The 24,724-nt window shown below is 57.2% G+C and overlaps 10 protein-coding genes across 10 annotated transcripts in view; 6 read left to right on the top strand and 4 right to left on the bottom strand.

The window, feature by feature from the left end:
• BCV69DRAFT_276597 (hypothetical protein) overlaps positions 1-402 on the top strand; it is a gene marked incomplete at both ends in the record, with an annotated part of 2,735 nt that extends 2,333 nt beyond the window's left edge. The window contains one exon of the mRNA XM_025491115.1: positions 55-402. Coding sequence (XP_025348998.1) covers positions 55-402 — 348 coding nt within the window. The remainder of the gene's footprint in view (positions 1-54) is intronic.
• A 626-nt stretch (positions 403-1,028) lies between these two features.
• BCV69DRAFT_156942 (hypothetical protein) lies at positions 1,029-2,457 on the top strand. The gene has a single exon (XM_025489393.1). The coding sequence runs from the start codon at positions 1,115-1,117 to the stop codon at positions 2,156-2,158; it is 1,044 nt and encodes a 347-aa protein (XP_025348999.1). The 5' UTR covers positions 1,029-1,114; the 3' UTR covers positions 2,159-2,457.
• Positions 2,458-4,205, bottom strand: BCV69DRAFT_281755 (hypothetical protein; the record flags this gene model as incomplete). The annotated part of the gene is made up of 3 exons (XM_025492099.1): positions 3,814-4,205; positions 2,981-3,720; positions 2,458-2,875 (listed from the first exon to the last, which is right to left on the bottom strand). Coding segments are annotated over exons 1-3 (1,201 nt in total), but the record flags the coding sequence as incomplete, so codon positions are not given.
• Positions 4,206-4,312: 107 nt separating this feature from the next.
• On the top strand, positions 4,313-5,803 carry BCV69DRAFT_281756 (DUF572-domain-containing protein). Its single transcript, XM_025492100.1, has one exon. It carries the CDS (start codon positions 4,422-4,424, stop codon positions 5,511-5,513), a length of 1,092 nt encoding a protein of 363 aa, XP_025349001.1. The 5' UTR covers positions 4,313-4,421; the 3' UTR covers positions 5,514-5,803.
• Positions 5,804-6,640: 837 nt separating this feature from the next.
• BCV69DRAFT_233523 (hypothetical protein) lies at positions 6,641-9,289 on the bottom strand (the record flags this gene model as incomplete). The annotated part of the gene is made up of 1 exon (XM_025489864.1): positions 6,641-9,289. A coding segment is annotated over one exon (2,649 nt), but the record flags the coding sequence as incomplete, so codon positions are not given.
• A 365-nt stretch (positions 9,290-9,654) lies between these two features.
• BCV69DRAFT_268386 (S-adenosyl-L-methionine-dependent methyltransferase) lies at positions 9,655-11,175 on the top strand. The gene is made up of 2 exons (XM_025490864.1): positions 9,655-10,464; positions 10,551-11,175. Exons 1-2 carry the CDS (start codon positions 9,762-9,764, stop codon positions 10,733-10,735), a joined length of 888 nt encoding a protein of 295 aa, XP_025349003.1. The 5' UTR covers positions 9,655-9,761; the 3' UTR covers positions 10,736-11,175.
• Positions 10,746-11,873, bottom strand: BCV69DRAFT_157068 (hypothetical protein). The gene is made up of 3 exons (XM_025489395.1): positions 11,165-11,873; positions 11,086-11,115; positions 10,746-10,979 (listed from the first exon to the last, which is right to left on the bottom strand). Exons 1-2 carry the CDS (start codon positions 11,718-11,720, stop codon positions 11,099-11,101), a joined length of 573 nt encoding a protein of 190 aa, XP_025349004.1. The 5' UTR covers positions 11,721-11,873; the 3' UTR covers positions 10,746-10,979; positions 11,086-11,098.
• A 2,046-nt stretch (positions 11,874-13,919) lies between these two features.
• Positions 13,920-16,701, top strand: BCV69DRAFT_298051 (kinase-like protein; the record flags this gene model as incomplete). The annotated part of the gene is made up of 2 exons (XM_025494180.1): positions 13,920-14,260; positions 14,340-16,701. 2 exons carry the CDS (start codon positions 13,920-13,922, stop codon positions 16,699-16,701), a joined length of 2,703 nt encoding a protein of 900 aa, XP_025349005.1.
• Positions 16,702-16,786: 85 nt separating this feature from the next.
• Positions 16,787-17,633, bottom strand: BCV69DRAFT_157041 (hypothetical protein). The gene has a single exon (XM_025489394.1). The coding sequence runs from the start codon at positions 17,302-17,304 to the stop codon at positions 16,873-16,875; it is 432 nt and encodes a 143-aa protein (XP_025349006.1). The 5' UTR covers positions 17,305-17,633; the 3' UTR covers positions 16,787-16,872.
• Positions 17,505-24,611, top strand: BCV69DRAFT_157076 (hypothetical protein). Its single transcript, XM_025489396.1, has 2 exons — positions 17,505-17,942; positions 18,036-24,611. The coding sequence occupies exons 1-2, from the start codon at positions 17,705-17,707 to the stop codon at positions 24,539-24,541; spliced, it is 6,744 nt and encodes a 2,247-aa protein (XP_025349007.1). The 5' UTR covers positions 17,505-17,704; the 3' UTR covers positions 24,542-24,611.
• Positions 24,612-24,724: the final 113 nt, after the last annotated feature.

Consider the following 24,724-nt stretch of genomic DNA (forward strand, 5'->3'; position numbering starts at 1 on the left):
GTCGAGGCAACGGCCACTCTCACTGATGCTACTTCGACTGTCACTGCTACCCAGACTGATGCCACTGCCACCGTCACCGCTACGGTCACCGATGCTACCGCCACCGTCACTGCCACGACGACTGATGCCACAGTTGAGGCAACTGCCACGACGACCGATGCCACAGTCGAGGCAACTGCCACGACGACTGATGCTACTTCGACTGTCACTGCCACGTCGACTGGTGCCACTTCTACCGTCACGGCTACAGTCGTTGAGGCCACGTCCACTATCACTAGTACCGAGGTTGAGACCACTACTACCACCACGACCACTTCTACTGCTACTGCGTCGCCAACAACCTCTACCAACGACAACACAGGTACTCAGGACGACGCCAACGCTGGTCAGAACAGCACTTAAGCGTCACACTTACTGGTCTTGGCTTCGTAAACCTCCTGCGCTTGATGGTCACCTCCGTCGTGTATTCGTTTCCTGCTTTTTTGTATTCTTTCGCACACCTTCTCCTTTTGTCCATACGGACTCGACTGGACCGTTTCTTCGCTCAAATTCTTTGCCCGGCAGTACTTCTCTCGTTCGTTGCGCAATGCATCAGTTCTTCAGCAACCATCTGTAGTGAAGGAGTGTCGACGGGGTATCCGGCTGTTTGTGAAGGAGAGGAAGTAATTTGGAGAGTTGGGCAGATCGTGACTTGCCCCTCTAGATGAGCCCCCGATGGCAGACGTGGAGGGCATAGACTGAACGTTGAGTTTTCCTCGCGGTGCCAAACTCTCTCGAAAGAGGCAGTGGAGATTGCCTCTGCGTAGAAGCTCCAAGCTTTGGCGTGACCGCATACGATCTGCTGAGCTCTTACTCTTGCAGAAGATGAGCTTTCTTTGCAAAGGCTGTTCGTACGAATGCTCGCCTTCACTCGTCTTGCGTATCTGAGTCTCCCACGGTGCGTCGTCGGAGCTCCACGGTGGAGCTGCCCTGCTTCCGCGACTGAGGGGCAAGTGCGGGTGAGGCCGTGGTGCCGTGGTGCGCCTCCGCCTTTACCTTGGCCTCCTTAAAGGTGTAGATAGCTCCTTCCTGGCTGCTGCTCCACGCTGACCATCGTCGACGGTGTACCCGATCCATGACCATCCTCCCTTCTTCTTCGACGAACATGGCTTCTACTGCTGCTCCCCACCACCCTTCCTACGCCCGCGACTATGGCTACGACGATGAATACGATGCAGCCCCGCACTACCGACCTCCTTCCGGTCCTCCTCCACCAGCAGCAGCATCATCCAGGATGGGTCCAGGACCCAACTTTGCCCGTCCTCCTCGTCCAGGAGCAGGTGGACCTCCCCCGCCCGCCTACCAGAGAGTGATGCAACGCATCTCACTCCGTCCAGTACTCCTCTTCACCACTTCCATATCTATCCTCTACCTCGTATTCAGCGCAGCCGTCTCTCTTCGCTCCTTGAATCAAACAGGCGAGACGGGAAAGCTAAAGACCTTTGATGTCATCCTCGGAATTCTCCTCCTGGTAGCAGCCGTCGTAGAACTTTTGGGACTCTCAGCAGCCTGGACTTCCCGACTGAGCTGGGCGACTCTGTATGCCCGCGCAAGCACAATTGCTCTAGCACTCGTAGTTGGCGCGGAAGTCGTAGGCATTGTAGAGCACTACGTAGCCAAGACGGACCTCATTGCTGGATGTACCACCAGAAATACTGGCACCAACAGTGACACTGATTCCAGCTGGTGGTTGTGGGGATCAGGATCGGATGGGGCGTCTACCACCATGACGGCTGCCGAGGCGCAGGCGTACTGTGAGGCGCGATGGAGCAGGACCACCGCCTGGGTCATCATCTGGTATGTACGGACAGTCCAAATCATTGTTGCGATCGACACACTCACCCCCTGCTCCACATTCTCCCTCACAGGCTCATCATCGTCACCGTCCTCGGTAGTCTCTTTGTCCTCCTCGCCTTTGCTTTCCTCCGCCAACTTCGGGACCCTTCCCTATCTCGATCCAGTCGCAGAGGCGTTTCGGGCGCAGGAGCCTACTCCTCCGCATTCAACGACGACGACGAGACCAGTCCCTTTGAGAGCAGTAGACCTGACGGGGGACCTTACGCCTATTCCTACCCACCTCCACCAAGCTCTCCCCTCCCGCCAAGAGGTAGAGGTGTAGGTGCTGCGCCTTCCCTTCACTCCGAAGGAGGGTTCAGCGCTTCCTCTTCTGATGCACCAGAGTATTCTCCCAACCCCGAAGGAGCTCTACCGAGGAAGAGTATGCAGAGCATCGATCTGGACCGGAAAGACTCACGTGGACCTGGAGGGGTGGGGGAGTATGAGTACGAAGATGGATATGTTCTCAATTATGGTGGAGGTGGGGGAGCGAGGGGTAGGCCGGAGAGTAGTCGATCCGTCAGGCAGATTGGAGGAGAGGAGGGGCGAAGATCGGATGAGACGCTTCGTGGAGATGGAGAGGAAGGGGAGGGAGGTAGAGCGGGTGGGGTGAAGATCTAGACCCAGCCTAGCACGAGGAGAAGAAAGGGGGATCGGCTGATCAAAAGAGGATGGCGAAGCAGGCCTTTGCCATCGGAGAATCAGAAGTGGTGACAGCAGCAAGGGTGAGGGAACCCTCCCCGAACATTGAACTCTGTCTTTCGGAACGCGTGTATACCTTTCTCCCCTTCACTCTGTTGTTCTTCTCTGCTCTGATTGAGAAAATTGTTGTCATTCAAAAAGTGTCGAATGAGCAGATTGGATGCCCAGCAAACGTTGACCTCATCTCAAGGCCCACATCTTGACGACGAAGAGCTCCTCAGGCAGACCTTCTTGCACCTCGCATCGCACCACTTCCAGACCGGCCTCGCGGAAGACGCGTTCGTATGCTTTGGAGGAGCTGTGGGGTGACAAGGACGGGGCCGGCGTGAGACCAGGGCAGGGGTCAGTATCTCTTTCTGGGATCCTTCAAGGGGATTCGACGTGACTGGATCCTGCAACTCACCGAGTGATACTCTTGTCCTCCTCGTCCCACCAAACGTTCTCACTACCGTCCTCGTTCTCCGTGCAAACATTCTCCTTTACCACAATCACTCCATCTTGTGGCTCCTCCTCCTTGGCCTTTGCTTCCTCTTCTTCCTCATCTCCTCCCTCCTGTGACGGCGCAGGCCGAACGTTCTTGACAAGAGCTGCCTTTGCGCGATGTAGGAAGGAAATTAGATCTGGATCGGAGAGGTGCTGCAGCATCCACTGACACCAGATCACGTCGTACTGCAGTGGCTCTGCTTCGGGGCTCTCTAAGGCGGCAGAAGCAGGAGGAGCTGCAGTCGTGCTGCTTTCAGACTTGACTTCGACGTCTGGAGCACTCGCGCTCGACTTGGACTTTGCATCTGCCGACGGAGCAGTGACGGGTGGTATGAGCGCAGCATCGCTCCCACCCTCAGCCCCTTGCCCAGCCAATTTCTTCTCCTTGTCATCGACCTTTGCCCTCTTATTCCTCCCACCACCATTTGCTGCCATTGCGCTACCATTGGGGTTGAGGAAGATAGCTGCCATTGCGCTACCATTGGGGTTGAGGAAGATACCACCGTCAGAAGTGGACCAAGGCCGGGCGGGGTCGAGTGCGTGGAGGGTGGAGATGTGGAAGTGGACTGATTTGGGTTGGGTTGGAGAGGAGGTGGAAGAGGAAGGGGCAGTTTGGAGGGAGGGCCAGGTGGGGGCCTCAGTTGCTGCTTGGACGAGGAACTGAGCGAGAAACAGTACAGTGAAGAAGCACATGTGAGCATGGAGGGATTGGACGTAGACTCGTCACCCCTTTGGCTCCCCATGCCTACTCACCTTTCTCACGGGCTCCACCAGATGTACCTCATCAAGTAGCAGGCCCAGCACATCCCTCGTGACTCTGCCCACTCCCGCACCAGCATCAAGCGCTCTAGTCCTCCTCCCTCCTCGCTTGGCTCTTTGCTCTCTCCACACCTTGGGATCTTGCGTCACGTCTGGAATGGTACTAAGCCGCGGCAGTAGAGAGAGGAGAAAGAGACGCGAGCCGAGGGCGTCTACGCGTGGCAGGGTGCCGAGGCCGTACCCTCCCAGTACACCATTGACGTTTGCCTCTACAGTCTGCCAGTACTCTATTCCACCTGATACGTCGGGCTTGGGATGCAGGGACAGAGTTCGATGCGCCATACTGAAGGGTGATCTTGATGAAGAAGGGGGAGAAGGTCAAGACATGGCCTCGCGGAAGCACAGAGGGCAGACGCACATGGCCCGAAGTTCCAAAAATGCTCCGCGGCTCAGCTCCACTCGACTCAGTCCGTCGCTGATGCAGGAGCCACTCCCGACAGTCTACTCACCATCTCATCCGTCAAGGATACCAAGAGCTCAAGGCAAGAAGACATCTCGAGGCATCACTCTCTTCCCTCGACTCTCCCCCAGTCGCTACCAAGATGCAAGGCTTCAACATGGGCCGCTACCGGCCTCCAGACTCGGACCCTCGAACCCAATCCTTCAACTCCCACACCGGCACCCACCCCCTCGGCAAGCGCGCCTCGAAGCTCTCCACCGAAGGAACTCTCACCGTCCGCTTCGAGCTCCCTTTTAACATTTGGTGCGCCCACTGTTCCACTCACATCGCACAGGGAACGAGGTACAATGCTCACAAAAAGCGCATGGGAAGCTATCTCTCTACGCCTATCTGGGCTTTCGAGTGCAAGTGTCGTAATTGTTCGGGGGTATTCGTGGTGCAGACGGACCCACAGAATGCGAGGTACGTGGTGACCGAGGGGGCTACGAAGAAGGAGGAGGAGTGGGATCGCGACGAGGCAGAGGGAGATAATCAGAACACTCTAGCAGGGATGAGAGTGGAGTTGGAAGGAGCAAGGGAGAAGAGGGGGCTCAGGGACGCAGTGCAGGGTCTGGACTCCCTTGAGAAGCCTGGAGGAAGCGCCCCAGACGCCTTTGCCTCCCTGGAGAAGCGCACTACTGCTGGATCCAAAGAAGCGCAGAGACAGAAGCGTCTCCTCGAGCTGGAAACTCTGGCCAATTCTCGCTCCGCGGACCCTTATACACTAAACTCTCGGCTGCGTGGGACTTTTCGTACGGAGAAGAAGTTGCGGCAGGGCAAGGAGCGGCAGGAACGTCGCCTCAAATTGGAAATGGGCTGGGCGGAAGATCGTAAGCTACTCTTGCCTGGTGAAGAACAAGATGCAGAAGAGGTGGGGAGGGAGCGGGAGGAGTGGAGGGAAGAGAAGCAGAGGCGCGAGAGGGAGAGAGTAGAGGAGGCAGTGGCAAGGGGAGAGAGGATTCGTGAACCTCGGACGCCAGCGACAGCGAGCACAACATCAATTCTATCATCAAGAGAACGCTCTGACAAGAGTGGCAAGGCTCGCAGCTCCCTCGCAGTTGACACAAAGAAACGTCTGCGTTCCTCGCCCGCCTCTTCGTCTTCGTCCTCTACACGGCTCAACCCGACGGCCTCAAAGCTGGCGCGAACGCTACTGGGCAGAACGAGGAGGGCGGAGGACCCCTTTGGCAAGTAAGACTAGTGTGGGACACAAAATGAGAGGCAGGCATAGACATCCATCTGTAATCAGAGAATACCCAAACGCCACATTGTATTAATAGACAAAATTGTATCGTACTGCAATGCCCAACTAGACAAGATGATCCTCGCCTTGAATGCGAGCTGCCAATCCCTTCGGCTTTGATTGCGAGCTCATTGCGCTCAGCTGTCTGCTCCGAGGTGATCAACGCTCATCAGACTTTCGCCCTCGCTCCCGCTGACACTCCCACCGCACTTCTCTCGAGTGCTCTCTCCCTTTTCCTCCCCTCACATCTTCTTCTTGTCCTTCTTCTTCTTCTTCTTGGACGACAGATTGCCTTTACCACTGGTAGAGGGAGGCTTCGGACTCGTCTCCTTGGGCGCCTCACCCGCGTCAGCAGCAGGACTGACCGCTCCGCTTGAAGAGGCCGATGGGGAGACGGTACTGCTGCCGCTGTTCGCTCTCTGGGGTGCTGGCGGTGGCTTCAGACTGGGCGATTCGGCTCCCAATCGGTTCCCGGCCTTGAAGGAGCTTGAGCGACTGAGCGACGCACCTGCTGCGCTTCTTGTGCTCGCTGTGCGACGCAACGAGGTCGGTGAAGCGCCTGGACCGTCGGCATCAGTGGATCCACTTTGGGCTACTGAACCAGACGGGGTTCGCTTTATCAGCGAGGTGAGACGACGGCGGATCTTGCCCGGAGTGGAAGTGCCAGAGGCGGAGCCAGCTGGGGAGCCAACAATGGGAGAGGCAGAGGTTGCTTCTTCGCTCGTTGGGAAAGCGCTCGAGTCAGCCCTCGAAGTCGAAGGGGTGAGGGTAGGCCTCTGCTCCGGCGCGGTTGTTGCCTCTTCACTTGTGGGGACATTCACAGCGCTTGTGCTTGCGGCCTGATCAGGCGAAGTAAGCTTGGTCTCCGCATCGCCGACCTCAGTCGCCTCGATGGTCGACTCTACTGACGCGATCGGAGCTGAGACTTCAGGTTCAACAGTCTGGGCAGGGTCTGCAGCCGCTGGAGTCACAAGGGGCGTCTCTTCAGGCGCTGGGGCAGCAACTGGAACGCTGGTCGTCTCGCTTTCTCCATCTAGACCGTTCGACTGCTTTTGCGCGCCGAGAGCTGCTTCGACCTGCGAGGGAGAGATTACCCCAAGCATACCCGGCTGTGGCTCACATGCGACCTCCGTATCAGTCTGGCCCGTCGCCTCGGCAGTGGACTCGTCGACTGCCCTTCCCTTGCCCCTCGCCTCCTTCTCGCGGAGCTCCTTCTCTGCCCTCTCGTTGTCCGTCTCGACCTGAGCCTGCCACATCGCGGCATACCTTCCGCCAGGGATGGCGATGAGCTCTTCATGCGACCCACTCTCCGCGACTCTGCCGTCATGGAGGACGAGGATCTGATCCGAGTTGACAATGGTAGACAGGCGGTGCGCGATAGTCAGAGACGTCTTTCCCTCGAGCAGAGTAGCAAGAGCAGTCTGAATCTGACGCTCCGTTTGAGAGTCCAGAGCCGACGTGGCCTCATCGAGGAGCAAGATAGGGGGACTTTTCAAGAAGCACCGGGAGATAGCCACTCGCTGCTTCTCACCGCCCGAGAGACGTACGCCACGCTCGCCGACCACTGTGTCCAGACCCTCCGGGAATGACCTAATCTTGTCTAGGATTTGAGCAGCAGCGGCTGCGGCATCAATCTCCTCATCGGTGGCTTCTGGGTCTGTTCGGCCGTATGCAATGTTCGTCTTGATGCTCGTATTTAGCAGTCCAGCTTCCTGAGGCACAACACCAATAGACTTCCTGAGACTACCCTGCGTCACTTTGCTAATGTCTTGCCCATCAATCAAGATCGAGCCAGACGTAGGGTCATAGAAGCGGTACAACAAGCGCAGGATGGTCGTCTTACCACTGCCTGTCTCTCCAACCAAGGCGACCTTGCTCTTGGGCTTGATTGTGAAGCTGAGGCCTTTCAGCGCTTCCACTTTGCCATCGTAAGAAAATCTGACGTCTCGGAACTCCAAAACCCCAGAGTTGATCTCCAGAGGTTTGGCGTCCGGGATATCTTTGATGTCCTTCTCTTCTTGGAGGAGGGCGATGAGCTTGTCCGTGTCGACTAAAGAGGTCTGAATGACTCTGTAGAGTGTGGAAAGCATATTCAGCGGGCCGTAGATCTGACCGAGGTAGGAGATGAACACGACGAAATCAGAGCTTGAGGCGTATCCATTGACGACATCGTACGCCACGAGGAGGAGCATGAGCAGAGTGCCCGTAGCGAGCAGTAAGTTCTGCACCAGATTGAGAACGTTGAGACTGGCGCTGACTTTCCACTCTGCCTCTTGGTAGGCGCGAAGACTCAGCTCGTATCTCTGTGTCTCGTAGCCCTCATTCGCATAGACTTTGACCGACTCGTAGTTGAGGAGCACGTCTGTGTGAATGGCACGAGAGATACTGTCCTTGTTGTTTGCCTCTCTCCTTAAGGCAGTCCTCCACGTTGTCAGCTGTACCGAGACTGCAGTGTAGACAACCATGACGAACAGGAGAAGCAGTCCCACCTGCGGTCCGAAGGTCAAGGACAAGAATCCAGTTGCGATGACGATATCGAAGAAGATAGGGCCGATTGAGAAAATGAGATATTGGAAGAATGAATTGATGGAGGATCCTCGATCTAGGATTCGTAGCACTTCTCCGGTCTTCCGTTTACTGTGGAATGCCATAGACAGATCGAGAAGATGTCGAAATGCCATCAGAGACATGTGTCGGTCGGAGTATTGCTGGAGTGGCAGCCAGGCCATATTCTGTAAGACTTGGAGAGCGCCGCCGCTTCCTTGCAGGCATCGCAAGCCAGCATAGCCGGCTATCAGCCACCAGATACTCATTGAGCTGGCTGTCTCCTTCCCAGCCAGCTTGTCAACAATGCGGCCTAGCATCAGAGGTACCGATAGGTTGACAATTCTACCAATGACCAACAGGAGAACACAGAAGACGGCGAGTGCTTGCAGTAGTGTGCTTTGCGATGGCCAGAGATATGGGAAGAGGAGGACAATGCGTTGAAAGAAGACACGGAATGTGGGAGGAGGAGGCTGAGCCGATACGGTAAGTCCCATGGACGCATTGGCTGCTGCGGCTCCTGATTTGGCCTTGCTAGCTGATGCAGCGGTCGGAGTATTGTGACCATTAGTGGAGGACCCTGCCGATGTAGCGCCATAGTTCTGCGAGGCGTGACCCGCCGAGGTAGGTCGAAGCAGGGAGCTCTGCTCTGTGGAACGATCCACCGAAGCAGAGGCAGCTTCCGAGTTCTGTGCCAGCCGAGCATCTGTGCCATCCCTCGCGTCTTCGTCGCTGGCGGGATCAGTGGAGTGAGAGACTGAAGCAATGACGGTCAGGATGGGCCAGAGAACAATGATTCTGAGGATTTGCAGAGCGAGCTGAGCCCAGGTCCATGGGGTTGTGCTCCTCCAGTCGTGCTTGCCGCCCTTGGCAATGATGTACAAGATCAGGATGAGGACATCGCCAATGCCGACAAACGCGATGGCTGCATAGATGGGCTGGATTGAGTATCTCCCGGGCCCCGCCTGCCTCTGCTGCCAAGCTACGAGGATGAGCGCAGCACCAATGACGATGATGTCCAGAGGAATCTGCCAGTCGATGTTGCGCCAGAGGGGCAATGCCGGTGTCCACTTCTGATGGTCAGTAGGAATGACAGCTCTCAGTACCAGCAACAGGCCCTGAACAAAGTAGGTGAAGAGTACCGCGAGGATGATGGAGCCTAGCGCGCTGGACCTCCTGCGTCGCGGTGATGAGGATGATGGGGCCAGTAGGAGTGCACACACGACCAGTGCTGCGAGGAGCCCCAGCGGCTGGACGATGCGAAGCAAAGCTAGCCAATTCTCATATCCGCTAGGCGTATGGCTGTGCCCAAGCATCTCGCCTTGGGTATCCCGAGCCATGGCGGTGTGATGGTGATGTAGTCAGGCCAGGAACAAGGAGCGGGGGCCTCACGAGGCAGGCGCAGCAGCAAACGTCAGGGCTCAACTGCCGTCCCGACGCTGCAGACGCGAAGAAGCCTCGGCAGACGCCAACTTCGATCTCCGCTGCCGGAACGCAGGGTCCACAGTGGAGCAGATGTCGTAAGGCCAACTTCCGCTGCTTCTCTGAACCCTGTCAGCCCTGCCTTCTTCGCAACCGGCGTTCAGACTGCACCTCACTCGCAACCTTCGCCTACATTCATCACTCCCTTCCCTTCCTACTCTCTCCTCCTCTCCCATGTCTTCCTCAGCAACTGCAATCCCGGCAGAGACGCCCCTTCTGTCGGCTTCTCGCCTCATCTCCCAGGCTCTCTCGCTGCTCAGGGACTCGCCCGATTCCGCCCCGAGCCAAGATGCCATCTCTCAGCTGCAGCTCTCCTTGGACGTTCTCACCAAGCTAGATCCTTACATTGAGTCTCACAGCGCCGCTCCGCCCGCTGCTTTCGAGGGACTGGCACAGGCCACAGTGTCCGAAGATTGGGCTGCCCGTCACAGGGAGGGTAAGACCGCCTTCCCCCTGGGGGCCCAGTTCTCCGCTGGAGCTTATGAAGGAATGTTCGTGGCTCAGGTTGCAAAGAGTATCCGGGCCAAGCGAGTCCTGGAGGTCGGCATGTTCACTGGCACGACCACCCTCTGCATCGCCGATCAATTGCCTGCGGGAGGAAAGGTCATTGCGCTGGAAATCGATGCCTACCTGAAGGACTTCCTTAAGCCCCATGCGGAGAAGGCCGGCGTCTCCGAGAAGATCGAGGTCATGACCGGCAAGGCAAAGGACTCCATCGAGACTATTCTCAAGGAGGTCCAGAGCGGAAAAGCAGAACCCTTCGATCTCATCTTCATTGATGCTGATAAGGAGGGCTACCAGGGTTACTTTGATCAAATCATCAATGGTGGCCTACTCGCCAAGTCGGGAACCCTACTCTGCGACAACACATTGTACAGTAAGTGGAGGAGAGGGGATTCCGCCGCTACTTGAGAACCAGCAGCGACTGACTACGTATTCGCATTGCGCTCTATCTCATCACAGAGGGCTCTCCGTTCCTTGAGGAGGGCTCACCTCAAATTGAGAAGCTCCTCGCCAAGGTCCCCGGCATCTCTGTCAACAATGCAGTGGCTCTGCGAAAGTTCAACGACAACGTCTTGCAGGACAAGCGAGTCCTGTCTACCATTCTGCCCATCCGTGATGGAGTTACGTGGATCAACTGGGCCTGAGAGAAGATTGCGGCCCAAGACAGAGCGCTGAGCAGTGGTGGGGAAGAGTCACAAATCGGAAAAGGAACTGGAATCGCGTTGATAGAAGAACAGACGTGGACGCTTTCGTTATGGTACTGTACAGGTCATTGACTGTCGGTCTTGCCTCTTTGGGGCCTCTGCTCTTTAGTCCTCCTCTTGTGTTACCCTGCACCCACAATCAAAACGTCTATTTGTAGCCAGCTCAATGAGATGCTGCTGCCCTCTCGAATAGTTCTCCCGCTTGTCTGATTAGTATCGGACGAGTGAGAAAGCAAGGATCTTGAATCAGCATACAGCGTAGAGGCTGCAGCTCCCCCTCTGATACTCACTGCTCTTTCCTCTTCATCTCCTCCAGACGCCTGATCATCTGTATTTGCTCATCCCTGTTCCATTCTCCTCCCTCCATGCCAGCAATCGCCTTCTCTGCAGCCCGATAGACGTCTCTCAATTCCCTCGCTTCTCTGAGTATCCTCACGCTCAGCTCCGAGGGCTGACCCCCGGATGAGGAGCCTAGCAGACCGCCTCCGCTACCGGTGGCCGAGGAGGAGAAGAGAAAATCATAGAGGGATGTATCGTCGTCCGAGACTTGACCCAGGGCGATGGAAGGACCATCGGATCGATCTTGAGGGGCCGGCACAGAAGGACGGAGAATGGATGGATCGGCTGAGTGAGATGGGCCTGAGGCCAGCGCTGTTGATGCTGAATCACAGGCTGCTCTTGGAGCCCGGGCACCGTTGGGGTCTCCATTCGTGACGTCTCCGTTCCCCCTTGCAACAAAGAGACTCGAGCTGTCTCGGCTTGCCTCGCTCAAGCTGTCTACGATAGATGCTATCCACGGGATGATAGATGGCATGAGCGACGGGTCGAAGACATCTGGTTCCTCGTCGCTACGACGGGCCATGCCGGCGACTCCAGACGGAGCAGTCCCTCCGGGCGCCGTTGCTGGAGTGGGAGCAGATGTCATGAGTCTCGGTATCCGAGGGGCGGCAAGGATGAGTCGGGGAGATCTCAATCACAGGACCGTGCTTCCGATTCCGATAGGACCAGTACCCGGACGGACCGGAACTGGGCCCGGGGCGCAGGATCGGAAGCGGGTCGGAGATAATTGCCATGGAGCTTGTGGGTACTCGCTTGCGCTTCAATCCCTCGAGATCCGGCTCGGCCCTCAACAAAGTTGAACCTCGGCTGAACAAAACAAGGTCTGGACTGCAGAAGCCAGCAATTTCACGACTTGCCTGCTAACCTCTGCCAACGTTCTTCGGGGCTTCCGCTCAACGACCCGGCACGCTAGGGCCCGAACAGATCTCACCAGGCTGGGCTGCAGAGGCGGGACATTTTGGCGTTATGTGGCCGCCAAGCCCCAGGAGCGTTGCGTACCAAAGCTCTGTAGTTCCGAACACACCTAAACCCCACACGACGGTTTGAGTTGGGGGTGTGAAGACGGCGCGGAACAAGGGGGGCATAGACCAGCCGGGGAGGTGGGGGGGTGGGGGGCCACCAGAGAGGGACATCTCGCACCTCAACGCAGGCCACATGTTAACGTCACTCGATCTCGTAAAAAAAGCCGAGACGCCGGCTAAGACGGATGGAACGGGGAGGAACAAAGGAGGACGAGCGAGCAAGCGGGCCAGAGACCATCCCGTCTTCGGGTCGCGTCGAGGCAGGGACCACACACACATCGCTGCTGCGAACTTAGTCTCGCTGCCGGATACGAGCGACGATATTGACACTGGGGAGGCAGGCGCGCGGCTTTGCAGTCTCTGTTGCCGGTGACAGCGGGGCGCACGCCTCACTGGACCCGCGGATGTGTCGATCGGAAGCCTCAACGGCCGCGAGGACATTGCGAGGGTGCAGGACGTCGTCAGAGGAGAAAGCGAGACTCATTGGTGCGGACTATTGAGCGCGTTTCAATTCATTTGGTGTGTCACATGGCCATCCGTTTTACCCATGGTGATCGGACGGGACGCGGAGATGCCGGCGAATGAGCTCATTTTCCATCCCTGCCTGCCTCGCCGTTGCGGCTGCTGCAGCTTTTGCTGCTACTGTGCCCCCTTGGTAGGAGGCCGTTGAGCATGCTGTTTCTGCTGTTCGGAAATAGATCCTTTTCTTGGCCATCTTTTCGCTGGCCCTCGGATGGGTAAAGGTGGAGTGCCAAAGGCTGACTCCTGAACCTTGCTCTGCCCCTGCCCGTGTCTTGCGTGCTGCCTTTTGCCCCCACCCCCACTGTGCTCATCGAATTACTACGATTGCGCATTGCAGTACCCAAGCTTTTGTTCTTGTGAAATTATTCAGACCCACTATAACCGCCGTCCGAACCATTTGGTCCGTTATCTCTCCAGACCTTGCCGGGGAAACCTTGCCCCTCTAGAAGGCGGCTTTCAACCACGATCTCTCTCACAGGCAAAGCCGCGTCTCCTTTCCGCTCCTGATTTTTGGCCGCTGGGTCAACGTACCAGGTCCTCCGCCGGACCTGCCCTCACTTGCAGCTCCTACCATCACACTCCCTCAAACTCTACCCATTGTGTGCGTTCTGTCACACATATCTTTGCTTCCTGAGCATCATCATCATCAGCTTTGCTTAGCTTGAGCACCCATCCACTGCCGCCGCACCCGTCTCGAAGGGACACCGGTCACCTCGGCAATCTCCTCCCTCGCGCGCCTCGATAGGTCATTGCCCACTTCGATCCATCACCGGCGATCAGGAACGCTGTGTCCACTACTTTGCTCACAGCAATACGCCTGCTCTTGTCAGGACAGACCATCCAGTAGAGACAGGGCTTGCGAAGACTAGGAGTGACCCCGCTCTCCAGGCACCGGACGTCTCAGCGCATCGACTGTGGTGTTCTTTGCCCTCAGCAAGCGCCTAATTCGTCATCTGGTAGAGGAGCTCAGAAGACCAACCTCTTCACCTGCTCAGTATAGACAACCGCATTCACGCAGAAGTCATCTCTACCCCCCACTCTCGCTTTACTTGTCTACCACCCCTCGCCATCGCATCGGTTGTTCGGACTGCATCCAGCGATCACCCCGTGGCTGAGCGAATGTCACGCTAGCCCGCTCGCAGCTGCAGACCTTAACCAACACTTGCAGGGAGTGTTTGTGGCCGGCCTGAAAGGCTCATTTACACCCCTCTGCTGCGATACAGCTTTCGCCACAACACATGATGGCAGAGCGGACAGCCTCCCCCAGCAGCGTCGCTAGCGGCTCCACCTTGACCCAGCAGGTGGGATCACGGCAAGGCACTCGGTCACGATCGAGGACGACCAGGAAAGCATCGGGGAGTGTGCCCGCATCGTCATCAGTGGCTCCACCTTTGCCTAGATACGCTAGCGAGGATCATCCCTTGTCGGCGCATAGGCTCGCAGCTAGAGGCTATCACTCATTCAGCTGCCTAGGCGTGCCGTTTCATGTGCCCAAGCGGTACAAATTCATCAGAGAGCTGGGCATTGGAGCGTACGGATGCGTCGCACTAGCGAGAGACGAGGAGCTAGATATGAACGTTGCGTGAGTAGGAGCGTCCTCCACTGGCGGCATGAGATGCGTCAGTCACTGAACATCCTGGGTACCTGTCCACCCTCTACAGCATCAAGAAAGTCACACGAGTCTTCGAAAGGGACGTCTTGGCTCGGCGAGCGTTACGTGAAGTGGCCATACTACGGCATATGCTCAAGAATCAGAACTGCACAGCACTCATCGACTTCGATACCACGTTCATCGACTTCTCCGAGATCTACCTCGTCCTATCGGCTAGTGAGGCAGATCTCAGTCAGATCATCAGATCAGGCCAGGCCCTGTCAGATGCTCATTTGCAATACTTTGCCGCGCAACTCTTGCGGGGAGTGCGGTATATGCATGCTGCAAACATCATCCACCGAGACTTGAAACCAGGGAATCTACTAGTAAATGCAGACTGTGCTCTGTTCATCTGCGACTTTGGACTGGCCAGAGCTTTCGCAGACGGTACCACTGAGAAGCAAGATCTCAGCGGCAGGGAACGGAAGAAGCAGCGAGGGAGAGAGGTGCCTAACGAAGCGCCAACAGTTGATCAGGAGGTGCCGCATGCTTCCCTCACCAGTCCATCGTCCCCAGAGCATCCTGCAAGGCCGCATGGAACGCAAGAGACCTCAGGGCACGATAGAGCGGATCCGCCATCACCTGCTGCAGCGCCTCCTAAGCCTTCCAAAATCCGCACTACCCGACTGGACTTTCCTGGTGGCCCGCTCACAGAGTATGTATCGACGCGGTGGTACAGAGCGCCAGAGATTATGCTAGGCTTCAACGAGGGATACGGACCTGAGATTGATATGTGGTCAGTAGGCTGCATCCTCGCAGAGTTGGCCACAGGTAGGCCTCTATTCGATGGCAAAGATTACGTGGATCAAATCGCTCGCATCCACGGGGTGCTGGGACCACCTTCTCAGTCCGTCCTCGATAGGATCAGCTCGGAGCGTGCCAAGGTCTATGTAGAGAGCTTACCCAAGGATTCGCCGCCGCTGCCTCTTCGCAAGATTCTCAAGACAGCTGCACCTGGCTTGGTCGACCTGCTAGAGCAGCTCCTGGTGTGGGATCCAGCGAAGAGGCTGACGGCAGAAGAGGCATTTCGTCACCCCTGGCTCACTGCGTACCATGGCATCATCGACCAGTGGGAGAAGCCAGAGCCTTTCTCTAAGTTCGACGAGATCGAGCTCATCGATACACTGTCCGAGTTCAGGAGCGCTCTGCAGGCGGAATCGGACGAGGTCAAGGGAGAATACGCTAATCTCTTCGGAAGCGGCGAAGATACCCCTATCAGCTCCACGGACTCTGCCCAGGAAGACTCTGGCGACGATCGTAGTAGCGGCAGGAAGATGACGACCAGTGCGGAAGTGAGATCGATGCGACCACATGCAGCAGTGTCTAGCAATGCTGCTCAGGCCAGAAGTCCCTCGAGAGAGGCGCCAGTGCAAGATGATGGCACCCCACAAGCTACTGTGGACGGACCAAAGGGTGAAGACATGGAACTTCAGCAATCTTCTTCAGCAGCCTCCTCGACTTCGTCCTTGGCCGGCTCAAGCTCTAACCTTACTACCATGACTCGGTCTGAAGGATACACGACCGATCCTTGCTCGCCGCTGACTTCTGTCGGAGAGTCTGCCTGTCTTTCTTCGTCAAGTGAGAACTCGCACTTTGGTGGGGCCATTGGTCGCCCAGCTGCCTCGTTGGGGAATGTCTCTAAGCAGAGGTCATTTACCATGACAACTGTCAGGGGCGAGGGTGGAGAGCTCTTGGGCAAGATTAGGAGCTCTGGTATGACAAAGGACAATACCTCTTTGACTTCGTCGCGTCCGATGGCGCACAGGACTACCAGTGCCTTTGATACGCCAGCTTCTGCCTGGCTTGCCGCACAAGAGGGCACTTCGATGGGAGAGCGTAGGTCGGCCATACCTCGCTATCGACGCAGAGCGCTCACAAATGCAACTCGTCCTGTTCCACTAGGAGCGAGTGAGATGGTCAGCTCATCTGCGCATCGCTCCCTTTCTCCTCGTGGCAAAGGGACAGCGAGGCTGCCTGCGAGTAGCTCTGTCGATATTGCTTCGCTCAGCCTACATGATCTCGCAGACGATGCAGAGGCTGGAGAAGGTGAATGTTCTGGTCCAGCGCAACGACATCGTGCCGCCGTGTCTCGCAAGCAACACTACATGCACACTCCATCTCCGGACTTCCGCCGCTTCACGAATGATCTCATCCCTCGACCAAAGTACGAGTCGGGAGCCTTTGCGTCCCCGGCTCTGGATGCCGGGGACGAAGCAACGAAGGACCTGCTCAAGAGGAGGATCGTGGCAGGAGGAGTCCCCGGCGGGGTTCGTCTCACTGTCAGTGGGAGACGAGACAGCAGAGAAGGAAGTGCGGGTACGGACTCGAGCAACTCTACTATTGAGGCGGTCGCTCTGGACGTTGCACAATGAGGATCTTTTTCAGCCTCTCTCACGTCGATTTCTGGGCCCCTCGGCCTCCTCGCCATCTCTCCCTCCCCCTTCGCCTCGCCTTGCCTGTGCCTGAAGGGGTTCCTTTACTACCACGCCCCCAAAATAATCTTCTGCCCCTTTTCTGGTCTTTTGAGTCATCAATCAGTTCAATTACATACCAATGCACATTTGCATCCTGCTTTCTTCCCTTTCTTGTGAGCTCCTGAATGGCGCGTGGGTGTGTGCGTGCTTTGAAGCGTGCCGTTCCGTCCCGGATGGGGTGGGTGCATGCCGTGCGGTGCGCCGCGAGGGAGGGACGTTGCTCGGCTCCGGGCTTGGTCTGGGGTGTTGGGCGGCAGAAGGTGCAGTGGCGGTCGTCTTCGGGGCTTGCGGGGTTGAGGGGGAGCTGGGTGTGGAAATTTGTTGGGAAGGTGGGGTGGGGTGGATGAAGGGTGGCCCCTGCTCTGCCCCCCTTCCGTGTAATTCGGGCAGACGATGTCCGAGGCTGGCCCGTGGTGCTGCTTGGGGTTGGGGAAAGGAAGAACGGACAGCCGCACCTCGGCCATCGTCGTAGAAGCAGCCGACGGGGGGAAAGGGAACCATTCAAGCCAAGGCACTCATCTTCCACCCGCAACGCTGCTTCCCCTTTCCCACCTCTTTCCTTCCTGTACCTAACAAACAACTCCCATCGAGACTAAACCTTTACTCTCGATTGGTGAAATAGACCCCTCCCACCTACTTCACACACCCCACCCCTCCCACCCTCGACACCCGCTATACCATCATCCCTCGCCGCCTCCGCCCGCTACCTCGCTCCTCACCACCGCTTCTCCTGCGAGAGCAACTTAGACTGACGACCACGCACGGTGTAGAGCAATAAGATACACCGACGACTACTACCTCGCCCTTCTCAAGAGTCTTGTCCCTGTTCACTTCATACTCGCTTCCTCACACAACGATCGTCCTATACTAGAAGCTTTTCCCCACCTCTGTACTGCTCACAATGCCGCCTACTGCAACAGGCACAGACGCTTCGGCCGCATCCTCTTCCCAGGGTCGCAGGCCGTCGTTCGACTTCACTATCCACAAGGGCAAGCCAGAAATTTCCGCCGCACACCCAGCGTCGATGCTCAACGAGGGCGCCATTGCCGAAGAAGGCGAGGATGGCCGTGCTACCCCTCCCAACGAGGTTGCAACCAACGGGTCGCGAAGTGCTCACGAAAAGGTCAAGCACTTCTTTGGTGAGTAGACACTGGACTCGTCAGTCCCTGCACCTGCCCAGACTGTTTGCTGACCTCCTTTCACGCCCATTCCCTGCTCTTCCTCTATCACAGGTGGCAACCATCTGGATGTAGCTCCTTCTGGCCCTGTGACCGACTTTGTGCGCAAGCAGGGCGGTCACACTGTCATCACAAAAGTCCTCATCTGCAACAACGGTATTGCCGCTGTGAAAGAGATTCGTTCGGTGCGAAAATGGGCCTACGAAACCTTTGGTGATGAGAGGGCAATTGAGTTCACAGTCATGGCTACGCCTGAAGATCTCAAGATCAATGCCGACTACATTCGTATGGCCGAGCAATACGTGGAAGTGCCAGGAGGAAGCAACAACAACAATTACGCCAATGTGGACCTTATCGTAGATATTGCAGAGCGTGCTGGCGTTCATGCAGTCTGGGCCGGATGGGGACACGCTTCTGAAAACCCTCGTCTGCCAGAGTCCCTCGCGGCATCGCCTCAGAAGATCGTCTTCATTGGTCCTCCTGGATCGGCTATGCGATCGCTCGGTGACAAGATCTCTTCCACAATTGTGGCCCAGCACGCCGATGTGCCGTGCATGCCCTGGTCGGGTACTGGCATCAAGGACACTGTCATGAGCGAGCAAGGCTTCTTGACCGTGTCCGATGAGGTGTACCAGCGCGCTTGCATTCACTCTGCCGAGGAAGGTCTCGAGAAGGCTGAAATCATCGGATTCCCAGTCATGATCAAGGCCTCCGAAGGTGGAGGAGGCAAGGGTATCCGAATGTGCAAAGCCGCTGAGGACTTCAAGCAGCTATACAATGCCGCCCTCGGAGAGGTGCCTGGCTCTCCCATCTTCGTCATGAAGCTGGCTGGCAAAGCCCGACACTTGGAGGTGCAACTGCTCGCAGATCAATACGGTAACGCCATTAGCATCTTCGGCCGAGACTGTTCCGTTCAGCGACGTCATCAGAAGATCATCGAAGAAGCACCCGTCACAATCGCCCCAGAGCAGGCGCGAGATGAGATGGAGAAGGCAGCCGTTCGTCTGGCGAAGCTCGTCGGATACGTCTCTGCCGGTACCGTCGAGTGGCTTTACTCTCCCGAGAACAACGACTTTGCCTTCCTGGAGCTGAACCCACGTCTGCAAGTCGAGCACCCAACGACTGAGATGGTGTCTGGTGTCAACATCCCCGCTGCTCAGCTACAGGTTGCTATGGGTATTCCTCTTGACCGCATCCGCGACATCAGGACTCTCTACGGCATGGACCCTCGTGGTTCTGACCCCATCGACTTCGACTTTGTCGACCCCGAGTCTACCAAGAAGCAGCGCAAGCCTCAGCCAAAGGGTCACGTCGTAGCGTGTCGTATCACCGCAGAGAACCCAGACACTGGTTTCAAGCCTGGTATGGGAGCACTCACTGAGCTCACCTTCCGCTCGTCTGACTCAGTCTGGGGTTACTTCTCGGTTCAGGCCTCCGGTGGTCTGCACGAGTTTGCAGACTCTCAGTTCGGTCACCTGTTCGCATACTCACCCTCTTCCCGAGACGAGGCCCGTAAGAACATGATCATCTCGCTCAAGGAGCTGTCCATCCGTGGAGACTTCCGAACCACAGTCGAGTACCTTATTCGATTGCTCGAGACCCCCACTTTCATCGACAACAGCCTCAACACCAGCTGGCTCGATCGCTTGATTGTGGAGCGCTTCGCTGCCGAGCGACCTCCTCGAGACTTGGCCGTCATTGCTGGAGCAGCCGTCCATGCTCACCTGAAGGCACAGGAATGCGAGAACAACTACAAGCGCATTCTCAACAAGGGTCAGGTTCCTCCTCGCCAGACCTTGCAGTCGGTCTTCTCCAATATCGAGTTCATCCACGAGAATATCAAGTACTCTTGGACCGCCTCTCGCTGCTCTCGCAGTGTCTGGTCACTTTGGCTCAACGGAGGAAGGATTCTCGTCTCTGTCCGACAGCTGGCTGACGGTGGTCTCCTGATCACCCTTGCCGGCGGCAAGTCGCACCCCGTCTACTTCCAGCAAGAAGTTGGCTCGATGCGACTCAGCATCGACGCTCGAACTTGCACAATCGAGGAAGAGAATGATCCCACCCAGATCACCGCTCCTTCGCCAGGTAAGCTCCAGAGGCTCCTCGTGGAGAGTGGTGAGCACGTCAAGGCAGGAGCCGTCCTTGCTGAGATCGAGGTCATGAAGATGTATCTGCCCTTGCTAGCTGCCGAGGATGCCATTGTCTCATGGGTCAAGTCTCCCGGTACCTCAGTCGCCCAAGGAGATGTCCTCGGTATCCTCGCCCTCGACGACCCATCAAAGGTACAGCACGCCAAGCCTTTCAGTGGCCAGCTTCCAGATATCGGACTGCCCGTCATTGTGGGTCAGAAGGCAGAGCAGCGCTTCTCCCACGTGCTCGAGGTGTTGACGGACGTACTCGATGGTTTCGACCAAAGCTTTACCATGTATGCCGCACTGGCAGAGCTCAGTGAGCTCCTGCGGGACCCTACCCTCCCTTACGGACAAGCCCAGCGTATCCTCTCTGCTCTTTCGGGCCGTATGCCAGCACGCTTGGAAGAATCGTTCCGAGCCAACATTGAGACGGCACAAAAGCGAGGCGCCGAGTTCCCAGCCGCTCGACTCCGCAAGACGGTGGAAGCGTTCCTCAAGGACTCTGTCGAACCGGCCTCGAGGGGACAGATTCAGACCACTCTCACTCCCCTGACTCAGCTTCTCGAGGAGTACAATGGTGGACTGAAGGCGCACGAGGCATCTGTCTACGCCTCCTTGCTTGAGAAGTACTACCTGACGGAAAGTCGCTTCACTGGAGAGGCAGACGTCGTCCTCGTGCTCCGCCAGGAGGCCGATGATGACCTGCAAGCGGTCGTCGACCAGGTTCAGTCTCACAATGGCGTTGCTCGAAAGAACGGGCTCATCCTCGCCCTTCTTGAGAAGTACGTCCGACCGTCCAGCTACCTCACTCGAGGAAGTGACGGCGCAAAGATGCAGGAGGTCCTGTCTCAGCTCGCCTCTCTGCAGGGCAAGCTCGTCGCTCCCGTCGCTCTCAAGGCGCGTGAAGTGGCCATTGCCGCACATCTGCCAAGCCTCGAGGACCGACAGTACCAGATGGAGAGTATTCTCAAGAACTCTGTGTCGGCCAACAGCTATGGTTCGGACGAAGAGTATCACACTCCTAACATCACCATCCTGCAGGAGCTCGCCGACAGTCAGTACTCCGTTTACGATGTTCTGCACGCCTTCTTCCGATCGCGCAAGCCCGCAATTGCCTTCGCAGCCCTGGTCACCTACGTGCTGCGAGCTTACCGTGCCTACGACCTAGTCAACTTCGACTACGCCATGGAAGACTTCAGCGCAGAAGAGCGAGCTGTCATCTCGTGGGACTTCCAACTGGCCAACCCCGGCAAGCCTACCTCCGAGCGCAAGGCTTCCGAGACCGATCTGGAAGGCCTCATGAAGGCCAAGGAGAACGCCAACAAGAGGCCCGATCTGCGACAAGGAGTCATGACGAGCGTCGGAATGATTTCGGATCTTACCGATGCTTTGCCCAAGGTCTTGAAGGTCTTCAAGCGAGGCAATGCCACCTCGCCCATCAACGTGCTGAACATTGCCGTCACGGACGAGGGAGATACCTCTGATGCTCAAGCTCGAGACCAGTTCGTTGCCTACACCAACCAGTTCGGTGACGCTATCGCCAAGGCGGGGATTCGACGAGTGACCTACCTGCACACCCAGCCGGGCGTGTACCCTTGGTTCACCACTCTGCGACGATCTGAGGATGGCACTTGGGCTGAAGAGCGTGCTATCCGCAACATTGAGCCCGCTCTTGCCTACCAGCTCGAGCTGAGCCGTCTCGTCACCAACTTCGAGATCGTTCCCATTCCGGTCACCTCTTCGTCTGTGCACCTCTACTTCGCTCGAAGCCGTCAGAACCCCAGCGATGTCCGCTTCTTCGTCCGAGCCCTCATCAGGCCTGGAAAGATCTCTGGAGAGGCTGCCGCCGACTTCCTCATTGCCAGCACGGATAAGCATCTCTCTGATGTTCTGGACACGCTCGAAGTCGCCGAGGGTCGCCCAGACACCCGAGGTACAGACGACAACAACATCTTCCTGTCCTTCCTGTACGACTTGCCAGAGGAGGTCGAACTCGAGAAGGTCTCCGAGACCTTGGCCAGCTTCGTCGAGCGACACGGTCCTCGACTCTTCCGTCTTCGAGTCACCAATGCCGAGATTCGCCTCGTCCTCACTCAGAAGGGAGAGCGCCTGCCTCTGCGATTCTTCGTCTTCAACGAGACTGGTTTCCAGGTCCGCTTCGAAGGCTACCAAGAGCATGTCAGTGACGCGGGTCGAACCACCCTTCGTAGCATCCTCGGACCTGGTCGTCTCAATGGCGAGCTTGCCAACTTCCCTTACGAGCCTCGTGTCGCCTTGCAGACTCGACGTGCTCGAGCTCATGCTCTTCAGACGACCTTCTGCCACGACCTCGTCGCAGTCTTCCGAGAGTCGCTTCGAGCCTCGTGGAAGGGAGCCCCTGGTGCACCCTCCGACCCCCTGCCATCCGTGTCTGAGCTCGTCATCGACGAGGAAGAGGACGTTCTCCGAGAGACGCAGCGTCCTGCTGGTCTGAACAAGATCGGTATGGTCGCCTGGCTGATCACCGCCATCACGCGCGAGTACCCTCAGGGCCGAAAGCTGATCATCATCGCCAACGATGTCACGATCCAGGCTGGATCCTTCGGACCTGCAGAGGACCGCTTCTTCGCTGCTGCATCTAAGCTGGCACGCCAGATGAGGATCCCTCGACTCTACGTCTCTGCCAACTCGGGAGCACGAATCGGTCTTGCCAGTGAGCCAATGGGACTATTCAAGGTCAAGTTCCTTCGTGATGACCCCTCCAAGGGCTTCGAGTACCTTTACCTCGACGATGCTGGACTTCAGACCTTGACAAGCAAGGCTGCTGGCAGTGTCATCACTGAGACCACCACAGCTGCCGATGGCACTAACCACCATGTCATCACAGACATCATCGGTCTTCAAGAAGGACTCGGTGTCGAATGTCTGTCCGGCTCTGGTCTCATTGCTGGCGAGACATCTCGTGCTACCCAGGAGATCTTCACCGCCACTATCGTCACTGGCCGCAGTGTCGGTATCGGAGCCTACCTTGCCCGACTGGGTGAGCGAGTCATCCAGGTCGAAGGATCGCCCATGATTCTTACTGGATACCAGGCCCTCAACAAGCTCCTTGGAAGGGAAGTCTACACGAGCAACCTGCAGCTGGGTGGTCCTCAGATCATGTACCGAAATGGTGTGTCTCACTTGACTGCCGCCGACGACATGGCTGCCATGAGGGAGTTTGTCCGATGGCTCTCGTACATCCCAGAGGCCAAGGGAGCCGCCCTGCCTCTGACGATTGGTAACAACGACACTTGGGACCGTCCCGTAGGCTACAGCCCACCCAAAGGCCCCTACGACCCTCGATTCCTGCTCGAAGGCACCACCGGCGAGGACGGCAGCTACCTTAGCGGTATCTTCGACAAGGGCTCCTGGACCGAGACTCTGGCTGGCTGGGCTACCTCTGTCGTCGTTGGCCGAGCCCGTCTAGGTGGTATCCCTGTCGGTGTCATTGCAGTCGAGACGCGCACACTCGAGCGAGTGGTCCCGGCCGACCCTGCCAACCCCAACTCGAATGAGCAGCGAATCATGGAAGCTGGTCAAGTCTGGTATCCCAACTCGGCTCACAAGACTGCTCAGGCCATTGCCGATCTCAATCGCGAGGGCCTGCCGCTGATGATCTTGGCCAACTGGCGAGGATTCTCTGGTGGTCAAGAGGACATGTTCCAGCAGATTCTCAAGTTTGGTTCGATGATCGTCGACGGCCTGGTCGCCTTCAAGCAACCCGTCTTCGTCTACCTGCCACCCGGCGCTGAGCTACGAGGTGGTGCTTGGGTCGTTATTGACCGCACCATCAACGAGAATGGCATGATGGAGATGTACGCAGACCCTACCTCTCGCGGAGGTGTCCTGGAGCCTGAAGGGATCGTATCCGTCAAGTACCGACAGGACAAGCAGCGCGACACGATGGCTCGACTGGACCCCAAGTACGCCGAGCTGGTGGCAGCTGGCGACAAAGCCGGCATTGTCGCTCGCGAAAAGGAAGTTGGACCCGTCTTTGCTGCCGTTGCGGTTGCGTACGCCGACCTGCACGACAAGACCGGTAGAATGGCTGCCATGGGCGTCATCAGGCAAGCTGTTCCCTGGGCCGAGTCCCGACGCTACTTCTACCAGCGATTGCGTCGCAGGCTCCTGGAAGAGTCGTACGTCTCCACCATTCGCGGTGCTCAGCCCAAGATGTCTGCCAGCGAGGCTCGCGCCTTCTTGGAGAATGTCATCCAGGTGGGACTGGAGGACGTCGACGACCCAACGATTGCTGGTCTGCTAGAGCAGAAGAAGGACGCTCTGGAGGGTGCCCTGAAGGACCTGCGGAGGAAGTTTGCGCTGGACAAGATCAGCGAGCTAGCCCTGGGTCTGGATGAGGCAACAAAGCAGAAGCTGATGGCTGCTTTGGATGGACAGCAGCAGTAGACGCATTGCGCGACATGGATGTTTCGTATCTTTTTCCCCTCACACGTTCCATTACTAGACGTCTCAAGGTCCGGGTTCAGCCGGCCACCTGTGTTCCTTACACTTCACACGTTTCTCTCCCGTCATCTCTTTCCTGTCTCCTATTCTTGTCTTCTGTTTCTCGTATCTTCTGTTCGTTGTCGT

Source organism: Pseudomicrostroma glucosiphilum, assembly GCF_003144135.1.
Source record: "Pseudomicrostroma glucosiphilum strain MCA 4718 unplaced genomic scaffold BCV69scaffold_4, whole genome shotgun sequence".
Classification (NCBI taxonomy): Eukaryota; Fungi; Basidiomycota; class Exobasidiomycetes; order Microstromatales; family Microstromataceae; genus Microstroma; species Microstroma glucosiphilum.

Coding starts and splice junctions, on each gene's coding strand:
- BCV69DRAFT_281756 (XM_025492100.1), top strand. CDS start 4,422: ATGCAAGGCTTCAACATGGGCCGCTACCGGCCTCCAGACTCGGACCCT.
- BCV69DRAFT_157041 (XM_025489394.1), bottom strand. CDS start 17,304: ATGGTTCCCTTTCCCCCCGTCGGCTGCTTCTACGACGATGGCCGAGGT.
- BCV69DRAFT_268386 (XM_025490864.1), top strand. CDS start 9,762: ATGTCTTCCTCAGCAACTGCAATCCCGGCAGAGACGCCCCTTCTGTCG. Junction 10,465..10,550: donor CTGCGACAACACATTGTACA/GTAAGTGGAGGA, acceptor ATCTCATCACAG/AGGGCTCTCCGTTCCTTGAG.
- BCV69DRAFT_157068 (XM_025489395.1), bottom strand. CDS start 11,720: ATGACATCTGCTCCCACTCCAGCAACGGCGCCCGGAGGGACTGCTCCG.
- BCV69DRAFT_157076 (XM_025489396.1), top strand. CDS start 17,705: ATGCCGCCTACTGCAACAGGCACAGACGCTTCGGCCGCATCCTCTTCC. Junction 17,943..18,035: donor AAAGGTCAAGCACTTCTTTG/GTGAGTAGACAC, acceptor CCTCTATCACAG/GTGGCAACCATCTGGATGTA.
- BCV69DRAFT_156942 (XM_025489393.1), top strand. CDS start 1,115: ATGACCATCCTCCCTTCTTCTTCGACGAACATGGCTTCTACTGCTGCT.